This window comes from Bactrocera latifrons, unplaced genomic scaffold, assembly GCF_001853355.1.
Source record: "Bactrocera latifrons isolate USDA-ARS-PBARC rearing strain unplaced genomic scaffold, ASM185335v1 scaffold_465, whole genome shotgun sequence".
NCBI lineage: Eukaryota > Metazoa > Arthropoda > Insecta > Diptera > Tephritidae > Bactrocera > Bactrocera latifrons.
This window is the reverse complement of record NW_017537118.1, coordinates 86,103-103,910: the sequence shown is the minus strand read 5'-3', so window position 1 is coordinate 103,910 and position 17,808 is coordinate 86,103. Positions and strand designations below refer to the sequence as shown.

The 17,808-nt window shown below is 39.3% G+C and overlaps 2 protein-coding genes across 2 annotated transcripts; one reads left to right on the top strand and one right to left on the bottom strand.

The window, feature by feature from the left end:
- Positions 1-1,091: 1,091 nt before the first annotated feature.
- LOC108973175 (putative nuclease HARBI1) lies at positions 1,092-1,687 on the bottom strand. Its single transcript, XM_018940241.1, has 2 exons — positions 1,516-1,687; positions 1,092-1,459 (listed from the first exon to the last, which is right to left on the bottom strand). The coding sequence occupies exons 1-2, from the start codon at positions 1,586-1,588 to the stop codon at positions 1,092-1,094; spliced, it is 441 nt and encodes a 146-aa protein (XP_018795786.1). The 5' UTR covers positions 1,589-1,687.
- A 9,650-nt stretch (positions 1,688-11,337) lies between these two features.
- Positions 11,338-11,931, top strand: LOC108973174 (vacuolar protein-sorting-associated protein 36-like). The gene has a single exon (XM_018940240.1). It carries the CDS (start codon positions 11,338-11,340, stop codon positions 11,929-11,931), a length of 594 nt encoding a protein of 197 aa, XP_018795785.1.
- Positions 11,932-17,808: the final 5,877 nt, after the last annotated feature.

Sequence of the window (17,808 nt, the reverse complement as noted above, 5' to 3'; positions counted from 1 at the left end):
TAAAGCAAATGAAAACAATACAAGTTTTAACAAATTCGTTATTTGCTATTAAATCGGAACCCGAATAGTTTTTTTTTATTTTTAAATCATTTGTTTGTTGTTTTATACATATATTGAATTAATATGTAAAAATGTTTAAAACGCTTGTTACCTAGACATAAGAAACAACAATGTACCTCATTTTTCAAAAATAGTTTTAAAATGTTTAAAAGGCTTGTTACCTAGACATAAGAAACAACAATGTATCTCATTTTTCAAAAAAAGTTTTAAAATTTTTAAAACATTAATTTTTTTTAAAATAGTTTTAAGAATGTTCAAAAGGGTTTTAAGAATGTTTTTGAAAAAATAAAATAATTTGTTTTTGTAACTCTTTAATTTTGTCTTTCATTTATTGTGTGCTATGTGGTTATGTTGGTAGTGATTAATGATTTGAAGGTTGTTGTCATTGTGTAGTTGCAAAAAACATTCACCAAATATTTTTAAAGAATGATAGCGTTTTGATAGGGAAAACTTATCCTGTTTTGCCTAAAGTATGTACTTGTGATTATACGGYCTATGCCTTATTTACTAATTACATACCGTCATAATCATGATTTATTGTCGGTAAATAAAATATATATGTTTTCGTTAGAAGCATTACTTTACAGAATTCATTTGCCATATGCCTGTGTAATCTTCCTAATACAGATAATTACCAYCTTTWTCAGTAAATAAAACAATATTTATAGATATATCCATTGTTTAATAAAATATCACAAAAAAGTTAACGTAACAAAAAGCATAGTATAAAGGTACTTAGATTACAATTTTATACATAAAGATATGTACATGTATATTTCAAATGCATAAAATACACAAACATTGCTATACACTAAATACGATCTTCTTGAAATGAAACCGCTCCCTGATTTATAAAATAATCTGCCAAAAAATCCCTTACACGGAATGCGAAACTAGATGCATTGCGTCGAGCTGTACTTATTGAATGTAATGCAATTCCAACACTCTCTAACTCTCGGTGTGAAGAAGAGTTCTCCCACCAATATTCCATGGTCTGCGGTATCTGTGTCTACAAATGTATCTGGACAATACTAACGATCATGGTCATTCAACATTACAAAATTGTGAAGAACCAAGCAGGTTAACACAATTGTTTCGCAGTTCTTTGGGCTAAAGTCTATTACCTTTCGTAGAACACGCCATCGAGCAGTTAAAATACCRAAGCTATTTTCGATTACTCTACGAGCTCGGGATAACCGGTAATTGAAAATTGCTTTGTTTCGTGGCAGCTGTGCACCGGGGTAAAGTAGCATTAAGTTTTCCTTCAATGGGAACGCTGCGTSGGCCACAAAAAAATGTGGAAAATCTGTTGAGGATTCATTCCATAATGGAGCTCTTGGTGGTAGTGGCAATTTGTTTTCCAAGAGTGCTTGACCAAWTTTAGTTTGCTGAAAGACACCTTGAAATAAAATAAAAATAAGTAAATATYGAAATATTGCAAATCTTTTAAAATACCTCCGTCACTTTGTCCGCCATAGCTACCAATGCTGGCAGAGGTGAACGTATACCTAGCGTCGCAGGATGCCATTAAAACTATACTATAAAACCTTTTATAGTTATAAAATAACGAGCCTGAATTTTGTGGACGAATAATAGCTATATGCTTCCCGTCACTTGCTCCGACACAGTTGGGTATATTCCACAGTTTTAAAAAATCTGCCTTTATATTGTGCGGTAGTTGGCTCGCTAAGGTATATCGGGCACAGGTGTAACCAAAATATTTCACACGTTTCAAGTACGATTTTCCACATTGTTGTTTTCCCTAATTTATGCATCGAGGCTATGATCTCAAAAGGTGTTCCATAAGCGAGGTACCTAATGAGAATACAATTAAATGAATATATGAACTTCAAGGATTGTTTTACTTACATTAAAGTTATAATCACTCGCTCCTCGACGCCAATTTGTTGTTTTGGTTTTTTTAAAAACGGACTAATAATATTTAAGAGAAGGTTGTATACTGGCCGATTCAGCCGTGTTAAAGCAAATAGTTTTTGGTCGTCTTCTTTTAATTTTAAAAAGTTCTTCCAGAAGAAACCATTTGGGTTTCTATCAGGATTTGCTGGATGAACGGACCAGCGGCGTTTACGTCTTCTTAATACTTTTCTTCTTTGAAGGCGAGGAATATTAAATATAATAGTTCATGGAATAAATCACAATTCATTATTAAAGTTAATATATTCAGCAAAACAATTTGTTTTAATATTGATTAATTTTCACAAGCTTCACATATCAAGTAAAATGTCACATTTGTGTGCTCTCTCAACATTCAAAAACAGCTGATTTCTACGCGCTGTGTTTAGTATAATTGCAGTTACGTTTCACAAGTTACCTTTTTCGAAGCTGAGTTGAGTCAAGCATGCATAACTAGAGCTTTACTTTCAGGTAATAAAATTTAGTTTTGGAATTGCAAAGCTATGCTTATAATATTACTTTTGTAGTAAAAATTCAGATGCTTACCATCAAAACTCTTCTTTTTGTTCTAAACATCCGATGTCACGTTGATGTGAGCAATTGCAGCCAAAATCTAATGTGTGATTGTGAAGTGAGCAATTGTTACCGAATCTAATAGCGGTGAGTACGACTTAACTGTTATTTATATTCGTTTATATTTCACAATATTGGTAAATCACATAAAAAAAATGCATACCTACTTTCCAGGTGAACCACTAGTCACTTACTTACTTTTTTATATCAGGAACATTTTAGGTATACAATCAAATAACCAAAACAGTCAAAATGTAAGGTTGCATTAATTTAAAATTATAAGCGAAACATATGTGTCTAGATTTTCAAAAAGATACCACTGAAGAATTCTGGATTGAACGATTGTTATTCATAATCAAAAAGTTCTCCAGAGTTTTTAAGATAAGGCACTGTTATTTATAGGATTAAAGCACAAGACCATTTCATTGATGTTACACGAAATTTCGGTAGTAAGGACTCAAATACTATAGTACAATCCTTGCTGATATCAATAAAACAGAAAATCTTCCTAATATATTGAAAATGTTCGTTGGAGCAAAAGTGATGTGAACGTCGAACTTTGGCGTGTCAAAAGGTTTAGTGAATGGTGACACGGGCTTCGTTACAGAAATTATCTGATCTAATTTTCGTACGTAACACATAATTCATTCAATACAATTTCCAGCAAAATACAGCTATGGAATTGCTGAAAGACGTACATATGTTGCCAATTATACTGGTAAAACCCCATGTAACAGTGAAGCCTTAGAAGAAATGATTCAATTAAGGGGTAAGAATTCGTAAAGTCGTCAATAGAACTTGGTCGCAAATAATATAACAATTAGTCACCGAAAGATTCAGAGTAAAAATTACAATAATATTTTAACTAATAAGAGATTTGTATAGTATGGTATAGTTTAAAAACTAAAAAAAAACAACATTTTACAGCCCATAAAACAAAAAAGTGAAAAACAATTTTTAGTATAAGTTCACAATAACAATGAATCAAAAATGTGTGGTGGTCATCAAAAGACTGCATCGTTACGTGTGATGGTTCGGAAAGTGAAGAAGCGACTTGAGCGAAATCCACGACGAAGTGCCAATCAAATGGATAAAGAACTGAAAATATCCGACCGCAGCATCTGACGCATATTGAAAAATGAGCTCAAGGTCAAGCCTTATAAGTTCCAAACGACCCATGATCTAACACCGAAGCAGCAACAACTAAACCTTGAGAGAGCGAAGCAGTTGCTTCGCTTGGCCGAAAGCGGTCAAATTCCGAACATTGTGTATCTAACGAAAAAATTTTTCCAATTGACCAATTAATGAACTCTCAAAACGAAAAAGGGTTTACTTGACCGATCGATCATACGAGAAACTAAGTCATCGGTTGGCCACCAGGAGGCAGCACCCGCCATAAATAATGGTTTGGGTCGCTGTTACCGCAGACCTCTCCAATTGTTTTCATCGAGCCTGGTGTCAAAGTAAATGCGACATATTATTGGGAAAGTTCCTTTGAAGCCGTGGGCAAACAAACTTTTCATTCGCAAACCATGGACGTTTCAACGACACTCTGCACCGTCTCACAAAGCACGAGTGAACCAAGAATGACTGAAAAACAAAATTCCGAAATTCATTACGACCACACAATGGCTCTCGAATTCACCAGATGCGAATCCAAAGGATTATTCTCTCTAAGCCATTTTGGAGAGCAAGGTCCGAAGTAAAAAATACACCAGCCTCGTGATGCTGAAAAAGCCATTGTCCGTGAGTGGTCCAAAATACCGGCAAGTCACATTCCTACAGCTTGCGATTCGTTATTTGACCGTCTTACGGCTATAATTAAGGCAAAAAGTGGTCATAAATTATTTTCACACATTTTGCACTTTAAAATAAATAAAAATAATTTCCCAAACCGAATTTATTGTTTTTTTTTAATTTGTTACACTTCGAGTGCCGGACCCTGTACGAAAGCAATATATAGTACATAGTGCTTCTTCTATGGAGCCTCGTCATGGAAAAGTTCTTTGAGCTGCTAAATTACAATGAAATTTGATGTCAGAGTTATGCGTATGATCATATTATATTAACAAGATATAAATTAGAAAACATTTGCAAGATTGTTTAAAAGGTCTTAGGTCTGTCAAAGAGATTCTGCAAATTAAGTCGAGTTAAAAACTTGTTCGAAACGTGCATCGTCCTTTTCACCAGAAGAATGTCCTGTCGGGCTTAAGGGCTATAACTCTTAGCACCAGGGAATTAGCCATGACTAATGAAATCAAATACTTCGGTTTCATACTGGACTGCACCCGTTAAAGCCACGGAAGCATTTGTAATATGCAAAAGCTTTTACGTAAATACTGAAAATATAAGGCATGATAAATTAGTTTCAAGACACGATAGGTGGTGATGAACTTGCCCGCTCCGCAGAGGCTTCTATGATGGTAGGTGGCTAGATGAGTTAGCAGTCCCCCCTCAACACACATCCTTGGACAATAACGCACCACACCAAGTCGATCCACACATGAAGACACCACACACGAATACATCATACAGTTATTCTGTTATACAGCGTATTCACCACTCAGCAGCCCTTAAAAGGATTAGCAGTAACGAGCAACGGCCCTTTTTTTCGATTCCCGTTCGTTGCGACAACATTTCTCCGGCGGTCCGTAGCAGTGAAGCGAGTGCTGACAACAACGTGTTTTTTACAAAAGAGATTCAAATAGTTTATTTTACTAAGATAAGTCCAAGTGGTTTTTACAAAAAAATTCAAGTGGGTTTTACAAAATAAATTCAAATGGTTTTAATAAAATTAATTCAAGTGGCAGTCGCTGTAGTTGCTGCAGCGTGGCAACAACACTACTGAGGCCAGTGGAGCGCTGGTATGACGTCCGAAGCTGTTTAAGCCGTGATGATGCCTCATTTCGCATATGGTTGGATGAGGGGCTATTAGCCCCTTTGCCCACCCGGACGGCTGGTCTGCTTCGATCTGCCCGCGGAGAGTTGGCGCATGGCGGCCCTTTTGGGGTGCGATGCAGCATAGTGTGGAGTGGCCGGTTACACAGGTGGCAGAGGGTGACCGGCGTACACTCCTGCGTGTTGTGTGCCGTCGCCAAACAATTCAAGCAGTGTCCGCGAGCCTAAGCAACAGTCTGGCATTGTAAGGACTTCATTCCACGGAAAATGCTGCAATGCTGTAGCCGATAAAAGCGCCGACACAGGGGACATTGTGATGGAGGATTTTGATTTTTTCCCATCGATTTAATAAGGATAGCGACTCCACGCCAGACTCAGGCGAGGCCAGAATGGGTGCTCCTTTGAGAAATTGTCCTGGGATCATGCGACAGGGTTGTGAGTGGCGGTGAATTGAGAACGGCTTCAATTCGCACTAATAGTGTGCAGTTCACCACACTTCATAATTAAATTTGTAGTTTCCAGCTACATTTCTGAGGTGGGACTTAAAGCTTTTTACAGTGATTCCCATAAACCAACCATATGAGGGGCCCCTGGGGGGATAAATTGCCAATTAATACCTTGGGGAGCATACCTTTGTACAATCTCTGGCGAGACTTGCTTGATAAAATCTTTTTCAGTGCTTATTTGGGCTCCAATGAAGGTTTTACCATTATCGCTCATTATTTTTGATGGGAAGCAAAATCGACACCTATAATGGTGAAAGGCGGAGCGAAGTTGCAGCGTTCCGGAGGAAGTGCTGCCATAATCTGTGTTCGCAACTTCTGCTTGTGCATAGTGCAGATCCTGCACATGAAAATGCATTTGGATCTTAAGACGGGGAATATAGAACTCTTGGCGGATATAACTGAGGTGTAATGTGGCAAGCTGCAGTGGTCTATGAACTTTAACATATAGGCGACAACTCGAAGGGCACGAGGGAACAATGAAAATCGCTCAAGGATGTCACTGTCATCCAATGTTGCGTGAAAGCAGTAGATTTTTCGACTTTCTGGGGCAATTATATTGCGCATGGACGATTTTGGCCAAGCTCGGGAGATTCTGTTAACCATTGGGGGGCCGTTCCACCAGAGGGTGGTGGTGGCAAGGTGCAGCGACTTGCACCCTCTTGTGACTAAATCGGCAGGATTGTCCGCACTGCCTACGTGTCGCCAAGTGGCAGATCCCATTAGGTCTAGTACTTGTGACGCACAATTAGATATGTACGTCCTCCATGCGTGTGATGGTTTTTCCAACCAGGCTAGAACTATTTCAGAATCGGACCAGAGATGCAATATGTATTTCTTCATGTCTAAGTGGGTCTTCACCATGGAAACTAATTTTCTCGAGTAATAGGACCCCACAGAGCTCAAGTCGAGGTAGACTTAGCGTTTGCTACTAATAAGTGGCTTGTGGTTGCGTTGTCGATTGTGTGCGCACATAGATAATGGCACAGTATGATTTCTCAGAGTCGTCACAGAAGCCGTGTAATTCGACTTTGTGTTCGGGAGTTTATAGTTTACCCACCGTGGGATTTGTACCAAGTGGTTTTACTTGTTTGTCCCAGTCGGTCACTCTAGCCATATTTCTTGTATCAGGATTTTAGCTTGTATCATAATTGGCGAAAATCATCCTGCGGAGTCGAAAAGTTTTGCCACAGAAGATGGAAATTGGCGTTTTGTAATGGCGGATAATGCAGATATTGACTCGATAGTGTATGAAAATTGGTCAGATATCGAATTCCATTGAATCCCCAGAGTTTTTGTTATACAGTCCTTTTCGAATTTAAGAAAAGTTGGGTCTAATAGATTTTCTTTAGGTATGCCCTTTAAAATATTAGGGTGGTTTGCCCTTCTCTTTTTCGACGGAAACCCTGCTGTAATGAGCGCTTTTGTCACTTTTAGTGCTAGTGACTCATATGCCTCTGGAAGACTGTGGCTTCTAGACAAAATGTCGTCCACATAAGTTTGTGTCTTCAACACTTGTATTTCCAGAGGAAACTTACTTTGTGTCTTCTGCCAGTTCGTGGAGCGTACGAATGGCTAGGTATGGGGCACAGTTTACGCCAAAGGTAACTGTTTTTAATTTAAAGTCGCATAGTGGACTACTGGGAGGTTTCCAGAAAATAAATCGCTGAAAATCTTGATCATCTTTATGTACGACTATTTGTCGTTAAATTTTTTCGACATCCCCATTGGAAATGTATTTGTGTATATGCCAGTTTAATATGAGCAGCATTAAATCTGGCTGAAGCGTGGGTCCGGTTAATAAAATGCCATTTAGGGAATTCCCCGAACTTGAAGATTTTGATGCATTGAAGACAACTCTTACCTTAGTGGTTTTTTTTCTAGCTTTAATACTGCATGATGTGGCAGGTAAAATGAAAAGTATTTATTTTTTATAATTTTTTAGCGGGGCTGAATTCCTCCATGTGGTCTAAATGGAGGTATTCCTCTTGTTGACGCCGCCCTCGCCCAATTTCTTTTGCCACGTCTGTATCGGCGGAACAATATTTTCTTTTCCTCTTTTTCGAACTTTTTTCGAAGTTTTAATTCGCGCGCAACTAAAAAATAAATAAAAAAGTTGCGCGCTTTCTCTTTTGCGACCGCTCACCGATCCAGACGTGGTAAGTGTTTGTCCAATTTATTATTTGTAAAATATATTTATTATAAGAATCCTTTTGTTTTTTATTTAACGTTTGTGGAATCATTTGCGCCGATCGTTCCCCCACGGCCAACCACAACTACGGAACGAGCGAGCACCGTGCTCCACCAGCCGAATTATCATTGGTCCTTCCAGCTGGATAACAGGTTGATTTTAATTAAAGTGAAAATGGATAATTTACCTGATTTAGCAACTCGCAAGTTACAACCAAACATATTTTGGATTTGTGCTCTGCAAGATATAAGGCAATAGATTGGTTAATTTGTGCATGAGTTAATATGTACAAAACCTATTGTGCTGTGTGAAGTGGAGACCAAAACTTATTTCTGGCACTCCACCCACAAAATCAACGCACAAGTCTGCAAGTAGTATTGTACTTCATTTAAGTACAACAATAAATACACCTGACAAATGCACTGATTATTTCACTTTGCATATAAAAAAACAACAAAAACACACTGTTATCCGAATAACATTATAAATTTCTTGGACGCACACAATCGTCTGGAGCGTCAACAATCTCTCTCGGTTTTTGTATTTTGTTGTGGTTAATTTGAGTCTAGTTGCTCAACTCTGCCTTTCCATATTGCTCGAATAGCAATAAAGGCAAGCAGCAATAACGCAGCTGCAGTTTCGCGAGTGCAAAMAAAAAAAAAAAAAAGAATACAAAGAAAAGTGAAGTGAGCGACGGCAAGAAAGCCAAACAGCTTAGGAGAGCAGCAAAGCCAAGCAGCACGGGCATAGCAGCAAATTGAGAGCAGCACAGGCAAATCAGCACAGGCCGGCAGCCATCCCAACCAACCAAAGAGTATAGTGGTGAAATCGAAATAGTTGGAAAATAACCCAGTGAACAAAAGTGAATAGTGGATATAAATCAAATAAGTGCTTGTAAATTTTTGTCTATATTGTATTTGGATTTAAATAAAGCAATTACGGACAAATCAATTTTGTTTGTGTACCCAGCCGAGGACTAGCCGTGCAAGTGCATTGGGTGATTACCCAGCTAGCATTTTTTCAAATTTAATTTGAGAAAATACTTTACTCAACTTATTAATTTTTTTTGTTCTATCGAAAACTCACGCTTCACTAAGAAACAACGCACAACCAATTTTTAGTTTGTCTTTGAGTGCTTCTGTAACTTTTGAACTTTTTTGCAAATATTTTTAAATTTTAATTTCAAGTTTTAGATCCGATTTTGTGGAACATTTTTGCAGTTCCGGTTCAATTACCAAAACAATGGAATGCATCAGAGCATTTATCACAGCTGCAGACGCTCTACTGGAGTTTGAGGAATCTTTTACTCCAACAGCAAACAACCAAAGTGCATACTCTCTTGAAGTACAACAAACTGAACTGAAATCTCTGTGGGAAGAGGTAAAGTAAGAATTCAAGTTGTGTTTGCCAAAAGATGATCCTTCCGACACAAGCTCAATAGGCGACATTAAGCATAAATATTCAAGCTGTTACCACGCTTATGTGTGTTGCGCGGCTTTGATGGGCGAACACATGTACAACCTCACGGCGTTCAACCAAAGCCCAACTTCAAATTCTATAGTGATTCAACCTGAACGGTTACAACAAACTGTAGAACCCGTGAGGTATTSTATCAATTTACCGCCATGTGATACTGAGATATTTCATGGCGATGTTTTACAATGGCCCTCATTTAGGGATTTATTTGCCGCTATATATGGGAATAGCCCAAGGCTATCTGCGGTAGAAAAGTTATTCCATTTGAATCAAAAAACGCGAGGTGAAGCAAAAGCTATTGTTTCRAAAGCGCCACTGAYGAATGACGGATTCGCATTGGCTTGGAATAATTTGCTGACTAGATACGAAAACAAGCGAGTGCTTGTCAACACACAACTAAATTTATTGTTCAAGCTTCCTCACAGAATCTGAGACCGAACTCAGAAATTTACAGCGGGATATTAATAGCTGTATTTCAGCTTTACAAATACATGGCATCAATGTAGATAGCTRGGATRCCATATTCACGTATTTRTGTTCTATCCGACTACCGGACTATACACTGTCGCTTTGGGAACAATCTCTGGATTCGGATTCAGAGATGCCAAAATGGGTTGAGTTAGACAARTTTCTAACCAAACGGGTTAAAACGCTTGAGAGAGTATCAAACCTCAAAGGCGAGTTGAGTACTCAACCTAATATTGAGTCGGCTGATGGTGAGGGTCGGATACCAATCTTGCAGTCAAGGACTGGATCCAAACCCATCAACTCCCATCACGCCAAGACAAACAATATCAAATGTAAACTGTGCTCATCTCAATCGCACATTTTGAAAACTTGTCAGAGATTCATTGAGATGGAGCCTAACGCATGGTTAAATGCTGTCAGAAAACTTCACGTCTGCCTAGACTGGTTATCAGACTCACATGAAGTTAAAAATTGTAAAAGTATGTTTAATTGTTGCAAATGTAAACAGAGACATCACTCTATGATTCATCGGGATCAGAGTGAGGGAATAGCTCAGATATCTGACAGCACACACACTACTAAGATTTCTACTAAATCTCATGTGGCCTCTATTAAGACCAATATTTCAAATGTGCCTACCAGTTGAAGCATGCTCTTAGGTACAGCCATGGTGACCGTATATCACAACAAGAGCGCCTTCACTGTCAGAGCCCTGATTGATTTGGGGTCTGAAGCCACCTTCTTAAGCAATAGTTTGCAAAAACGGCAAGGAAAACGGTCATCGCGCGAGTTCAGGATTGAATAATACCGTATCAGGACGAGTTCAATCGGTATACTCGATTGCAATTGGCTCGCCCCGCAACAAAAGTTTAAGACTAGAGCGGAAGTGTTGGTAATGCCAAAATTGACTGGACTGCTTCCATCCAGGTCAATTAACTCCTCAATTTTAAAAAGGTTACCTAATATCCCCTTAGCGGATAATAACTTCTATACGAATCAAAAGGTTGACTTGTTGATTGAGCGGGTCTTTACCCGAAAATCATTCTGATGGGGTAAAATCGAAAATTTTCGGATCACTTTTTGCACAACGTACAGTGTTTGGTTGGATCTTAACACGTTCTGTTCCCTCCGAAGAAGCGAAAATAAATGGCAAAGACACAACAATCGCCCGATCAACAGACTATGCGGCAATAGCAGTCGAAAAGACATCACCCACAATTATAACCACATCATCCAACAACGCCTCAACAACAAATGCATCAACCATATCAACAGAAGTACAACCACCACTTGCTAGGCGATCCGTTTGCTGCAATGTTAACGGCGACACAAGATGCACTAGCTATTTTCCAACCAAGACTACAAAAACAACAGATTTCACAATTGGAGTCACAGCCACCGCCGACATCAACGCCTACCCAGATCCTAACACAGACGCAGACAGCGATTCAGTCACAGTCGCAACCTCAGTCGCAGACACAGCCGCAGCAACAGCCATTACCAAAACAGCATCAACAACAACAACGGCAGCAGTCAACGCAGCGTGAAGCACAGCTGCCGATAACGCAGCCGCCTATGTCTCCAGCGCACATGTCGTCACCCATGGCGTCCAGCCCAACGGTGACAGCGCAACAACAACAACTTCAGCATCAACCGCTGCAAATCCAGCAACATCAGCTGCATCAGCTACCACAACAGCCCCCAACACCGACATCAACACCTTCACATCATTTGGCTAACATTTTGAACGAAACAGCCACCTCAAACGGCTCTTCCACATTGGCTGTGGTGGCCAACGACAGCAACAGCAGCAGCAGCAACAGTTCGACCATAAAGGCAAAGCTCTGACCAACGATGCCTTTCTCGCATACCACACGCCTAAGATCGCGCCAAACTCGAGTCGTCTCGCCGACTTCGGCGTGACGGCAACTTCCTTTCGGATTGGCGGCATGGCAGCGATCGACTGAGACTCTATTCGTCTCAGCGAAATTGTCCGGACCGAATCAGACTCGATTCGTCTCATCGGCCACCCCATCCGAAGCGAAGGCGTGGACGAGATGTTCATCGTCAAGCAGGTGCACGCCGTATTATCAAGGAGAGGGGGTCAACTCATCACCCAAAATACGTCGCTGGGATATATAATATCCGGCGTCCTACAACATCGGCACAATAAAGTGCACTGGCTGCAAACGCATCTCACATTCACCACCTACCTAGGATCGAGTTAGACTCGAGTCGTCTCGCCAGCCTTGGAAGGTGGTGACTTCTATGCAAATTGGCTCCTTGGCAATGACCGACTGAGATTCGATTCATCTCAGCGGTATTTCCCGGACCGAACTTGACTCGATTCGTCTCGTCGGCCACCTCATCTGCAAAAAAGACGTGGAAGAGGAAGTGCAGGAGCCAGTTAGTTAAGTTAGTTTTAAGTAATCTATTGTAAACTGCATTTGCAGTAATACTGCAAGGCGGGGAGAATGTTGACGCCGCCCCCGCCCAATTTCTTTTGCCACGTCTGCATCGGCAGGAACAATATTTTCTTTTCCTCTTTTTCGAAGTTTTAATTCGCGCGCAACTAAATAATAACTAAAAAAGTTGCGCGCTCTCTTCTTTTGTGAACGCTCACAGATCCAGACGTGGTAAGTGTTTGTCCAATTTGTTATTTGTAAAATATATTTATTATAAGAAACCTTTTGTTCTTATTTTACATTTGTGGAATCATTTGCGCCGATCGTTTCCCCACGGCCAACCACAACTACGGAACGAGCGAGCACCGTGCTTCACCACCCGAATTATCACTTCAAAAACCCTATTGTATTCTGGTTTTAACTCGCCTTTTTTAAGTAGGTTTTTTTCCATACTTAAAAACTGTTGGATAGCAGAGGTGCGGGAATGACCTAAAGCGATTTTGAGAGGGAATTCTGGCTTTCATGGTAGTCGTACGACGTACTGGCCATTGTCTAATCGAGTAGTAGTGGATTTGTAAAAGTCCTCATAGTATCGATCCTCTGGGGTTGTAATTGATATGACGGAGAGTTCTTCTACTTCCCAAAATTTCTTCAGTTGTGTACTGTGGTACTCGTTTGAGATTTCCTCAACATGAGTTAACAATGTTGTGACTGGTTCCGCAACTAGTCCACTTAGGACCCATCCGAAAATGGTATTTTGCGCCAGAAGTGTTTTTTTAATTTTCTCAATACCTTCGAGAATAATTTGTGGTATTAGATAGCTGCATAATAAAATGTCTATTTGAGCAGGAGTGTTGCAGTTGGGGTCTGCTAACTTGAGGTGTGAAACCTTTTGCCAATGCTTTCTATTTATGTGATAGCTTGGAAGCATGTTCGTGAGTTGCGGTAAGACTATTCTATCTGCTTGAATGCGCTTATCCCCTTGGGGGAAATTAGGGTAATGGGGCAGATTTTATTGGAGTTTTGAAAATTTTTCAAAGTTGGCTAATTTTGTAGGCAGTTGTAGTCTATTTTGTGCCCTAGATGCTATAAATGATCGTTGTGATCCTTGGTGTAGTAAGGCCCTGAGTGTAAACAGTTCTAGTCGGTGTTCGATTCATACGACTGCTGTGGGTAGTAATACCCTAGTGTGGTTATCGCTTGGGTTTTTAACACCTTTGAGCAGCATGGTGCTTCTTGGCAGTTTTCTGAATTTGTTGTTACTACTAAACCTGTTTCTCTTTTTACGTTTGCTCTGTTTGGGGGTAAGCTGGAAAAATTGGTAATATATAACATCGAATGATGTCCTGTATGGCAATAAACGCAATTAAATTTGCTTTCACAGTCTTTAAGCATGTGTGCATGCTTAAGCAGTTTGTGCAAAGTCTTTTTGACTTTACAAAATGTTTTCGGTCTATTATATTTAATTTCTTGAATTTCTCGCAAGATTTAAGTTTATTCCTTCCTGTGTATAGTTCGCATGACGTTGATTTGTACTGTTCAAATGTGAACGTTTGATTTTTGAAGAAGCTAAATTTAAATCTTATTGCTACTGGCTTGGGGTCTTTGGAAGCTTCTATTAAGGTCATTGGAAATACCTTTTGGTTTAATTTCCTTTTTATCAACCCTTTCTGCGGTTTCATACTGGGTGGTTAGGAAATCTTTCATTTGCTGCCAAGTGGGGCATTTTTTCCTTGATGAAACAGATTACTCCCATGGCAATAACGATTTTTCTGGTATTCTTCACTTGTTTCTTTTTGAATTTTGGGCAAGTTCATTAATATCGTTATTTGCTGATCTACCAGTATTCGTTGCTTTTCATACCTTGATTTCAGAGCTTCTCAAGCCAAATATAAATTATCGTCATTAAGAGCGAACTGTTGTACTATAACGCCTGCTTGACCTTTTGTCTTGTATCGGCGGTGATACAATTTTTGAGCAATTGATAATTTCGGATGGTTTATGTAAACAGCTGTTAATATGTCCCGGAAGGACGGCCATTGTTCATAACCACTATGGAAAATTTCAGTGTCACATGCGTACACCTTGAGGTGGATACCCGAACTTGTCTCTTGATTTTGAATTTTTGGCAGCTGTACTCTCGGAGATGGAGTGGGTGTAATTGTTTTAATTAACTTTAACTGCTCAGATATCATTGTTTTTGTATCTTCGAACTGATCTAAGCAGTTTTCATACTTGGCGTAGGCCGAGACCTTAAAATTTTCTGGTAGATCTGAGTCATCAGATTCTACTATTGCGTCGTAAGAAGCTTGGAGGCGTATCCAAAAATTGTCGAGATTTTCCCTTTTGTTGTCCTGAATAGGCGAAGATGAAAACCGAATGCAGTATATTATTAGACTGTCACTCTCAGTAATGAATTTATTGTATTATCATATAGAATCAGCTGAGTTGGCTTAAGTTCTTTTGAGTCTGAGTTCATTTAAAATATGAAATGAATAATGAAAATGTAGTTAAATAATTTTAGGCGCCGGACGGTGGCCTAGAGCGAGAAACTTAGTAATGTCATCGAAGAATGATCTTTTTAGAAACAGCTTAACGGCTGGTTTATAGACATATTATATCTTCAAATGCAATCTTTCTTCATCCAGTGGCTTTTTGTATGGTTTTCGACTAGCTTAAAAAGTTCAGAAAATTAACCGTACCAATTACTAGGTATTATTACGACATTACAGGTGATAGAACGCGGCCAATTGCTATACAATATTTAATGACCTCACACGAGTCATAACAAGCTTTCTATCAATGAATGGCCCTGCAACATTTTCGGTTATTGGTTTTGGACTAATTGTGGGACACATAGCTTACGGACCACGACTTATTGCTATGACCAAGAGAAAGATTTATTTGAGTAGAAAGGTTGGTAGAGCGGCTATTTGACGACGCACCTAGGCCTTCTGAGGCGCATTGTGAAACATTCGAAATGTTGTCAATAAATTATTTTCCTCTAAAGAGCTTTACATTCGCATAGAGGTTTATAGTTTTCTGTTTTTCTAAATCCTGACAACTTAGCAATACTCATATGGTGTATGGTGTTCCTGCTGGCATGCCTGCCAATTATATCGTGAACAGTTAAGACTTCTACTAGAGTTCTTTCGTCCTTCTATTTGAGTTTTAATAGTCGGCGTGTGCGGCCGATATTCCACTCATGCCACGTTTACTTGCTGGATGAACAAGTCAGAGATTGTTTCCATCTGGAATAAAATCTACTAGTAGCCAGAAACATATGACTTTCCTCTTTTTCCAAATCTAATAGAAGGGTGCCTTGTCATGGATCCATTTCAGGATTATCATGAAATATGCTTTAGTAATTTTAAAGTCTCAGCCGGAAGCCTTTGATGCTAGCGCTGCGTACTTTAGTTTATTTAATAATTTGTTTATTATGTAAGCTTTAATAAAATAAAATAAAATAAAAAAAAAAAAAAAATTTTAAGTCGCTTGGCTATTTGTATATATCCATTTATTCCTATTAGGCGCACTCTCCTTGTCCGAACAACAAGGCTTTCTTTAATCGCTGTGATCTCCGATTGGAGGACACTAAAGTGTTTTGGTTTACAGTTTGGCAGAGAATACATCACCTCTAACTCGGCTATTTAGTTAGGAGCCTACGGTTTTGACGACCTTTCTCACTATTCTCTGGAAGAGAAGTTAATATTTGGTAAAGAAAAATCCATATTCTATAAAGAAAAATCTATATTTGCATATTGACTTCAGTCTTTCCACAGAAGAGTTGCGTGTATTCCGAAGATGGCGAGTTGTAGTAAGCGTGTTCTTCGTCTCAAGAAGCGGCACCCTGTGGATGGCAAACAAAAGCACTTTAGAGAAAGGTGAAACGGAAAACACACACCCTAAGGGTAAATAACGGTATTGGTGAAGAAAAATCTATATTCCCGTATCGACTTCAGTCTTTCCACAGAAGACTTGCGTCCTTATATAAGACACACTGTTGCGAGGTGGTGAGCGCTGATACTAATGCCCATCGTACGATTTGGGACACCTGCGATTGATGTCGGCGAAGTGAAGCGAGCCAATACTCAATTTTACTTTACAAAGTAGTCCAGACTCACCTTCAGAAACGTTCTCGACGTAATACTACACACAAGTAGAGATACATTGGTAGGAGGGTGCTAAGCACACCATCGTCAATTACATCACAAGCAAAGTTCAGAAACGAGGTTAGGAGGAATACAAACTGGTATTTCTATAGACAGATACTATTAGGCAAGAGACTTAACACAAAACAAAGCCCCCTTGATGGAACGGCTGGGGTCTGGGGTTGGAATATAAAGATCTTCCAAAAGACTTCTAAAAGTTGGTGCGCTGAACAAAGCGATAATGTATTTAGTTTCCATGAAGCGCAATAATCTTCGAATAATTTTTGTAGTGTCTTTCAAAAGACCAATGAGGTGACTCTGGAAACAAAAGTAACGGAGAGTGGACGAACAGCTGCCAGAATTTATTAGAAGATCTAATTAGAGTGCATCTTCCAGGCTATAAGAATGCGTTAAGTCCTAGTTAATAAGGGAGCAGTGTGGTAAACTTTAATGACCACATCTTTATGGAGAATGAAATATCATATATATAAGTCATTTGATCCATACAAGTCCGTTAGAGAAAATCCTGGATGTGCAAAGCGCAACAAGCACACACGAGAAGTTATATTAAAAGGGTTCTTGACTATAAGGAATACACACTTGGAGCATTCCTAGAGACTTCTGGAGCATTAAACCACATTGGATCAGAAGCCTCTAGACAACTAGAAGTACAACAGCAGAATGGAATGACGCTATAATAACCAAGGAAGTCTGCAGAGGTACTCCGCAAGGTAGTGTGCTATCTGGACGACAAAGCTCCTAAAACAGTGGCATATGTGGACGACATTGCCACCTCAACAACAAGTAGGTATTTACAGACCATTAGCAGTATGGCGACTACTACTCTCAATACAGTCCAGAATTGATAATCTGAAAATAGTCTGGGGTTGAACCCGGAGAAAACGGATCTGCTGCTGTTCACAAGAAAGCACAAAATTTTTTAAAGTTCCCCCCTTTAAATGGAACACAACTGTCTTTCGAGGACAGGGCGCTGTGCATAACGAAAAAAAGGAAGCACCGACTACATTATCCCGCGTTCCAATTAGGAAAGAAAGCTCAAAGTAAATATAGAAAAAATGGCGTAAAGGTATGTTAGGTGTGTACAACACTCTAAACTTTCTTATTTAGCTGTATCTCTATTGTCTTTCCAACGATTTTAAGAGAAATGA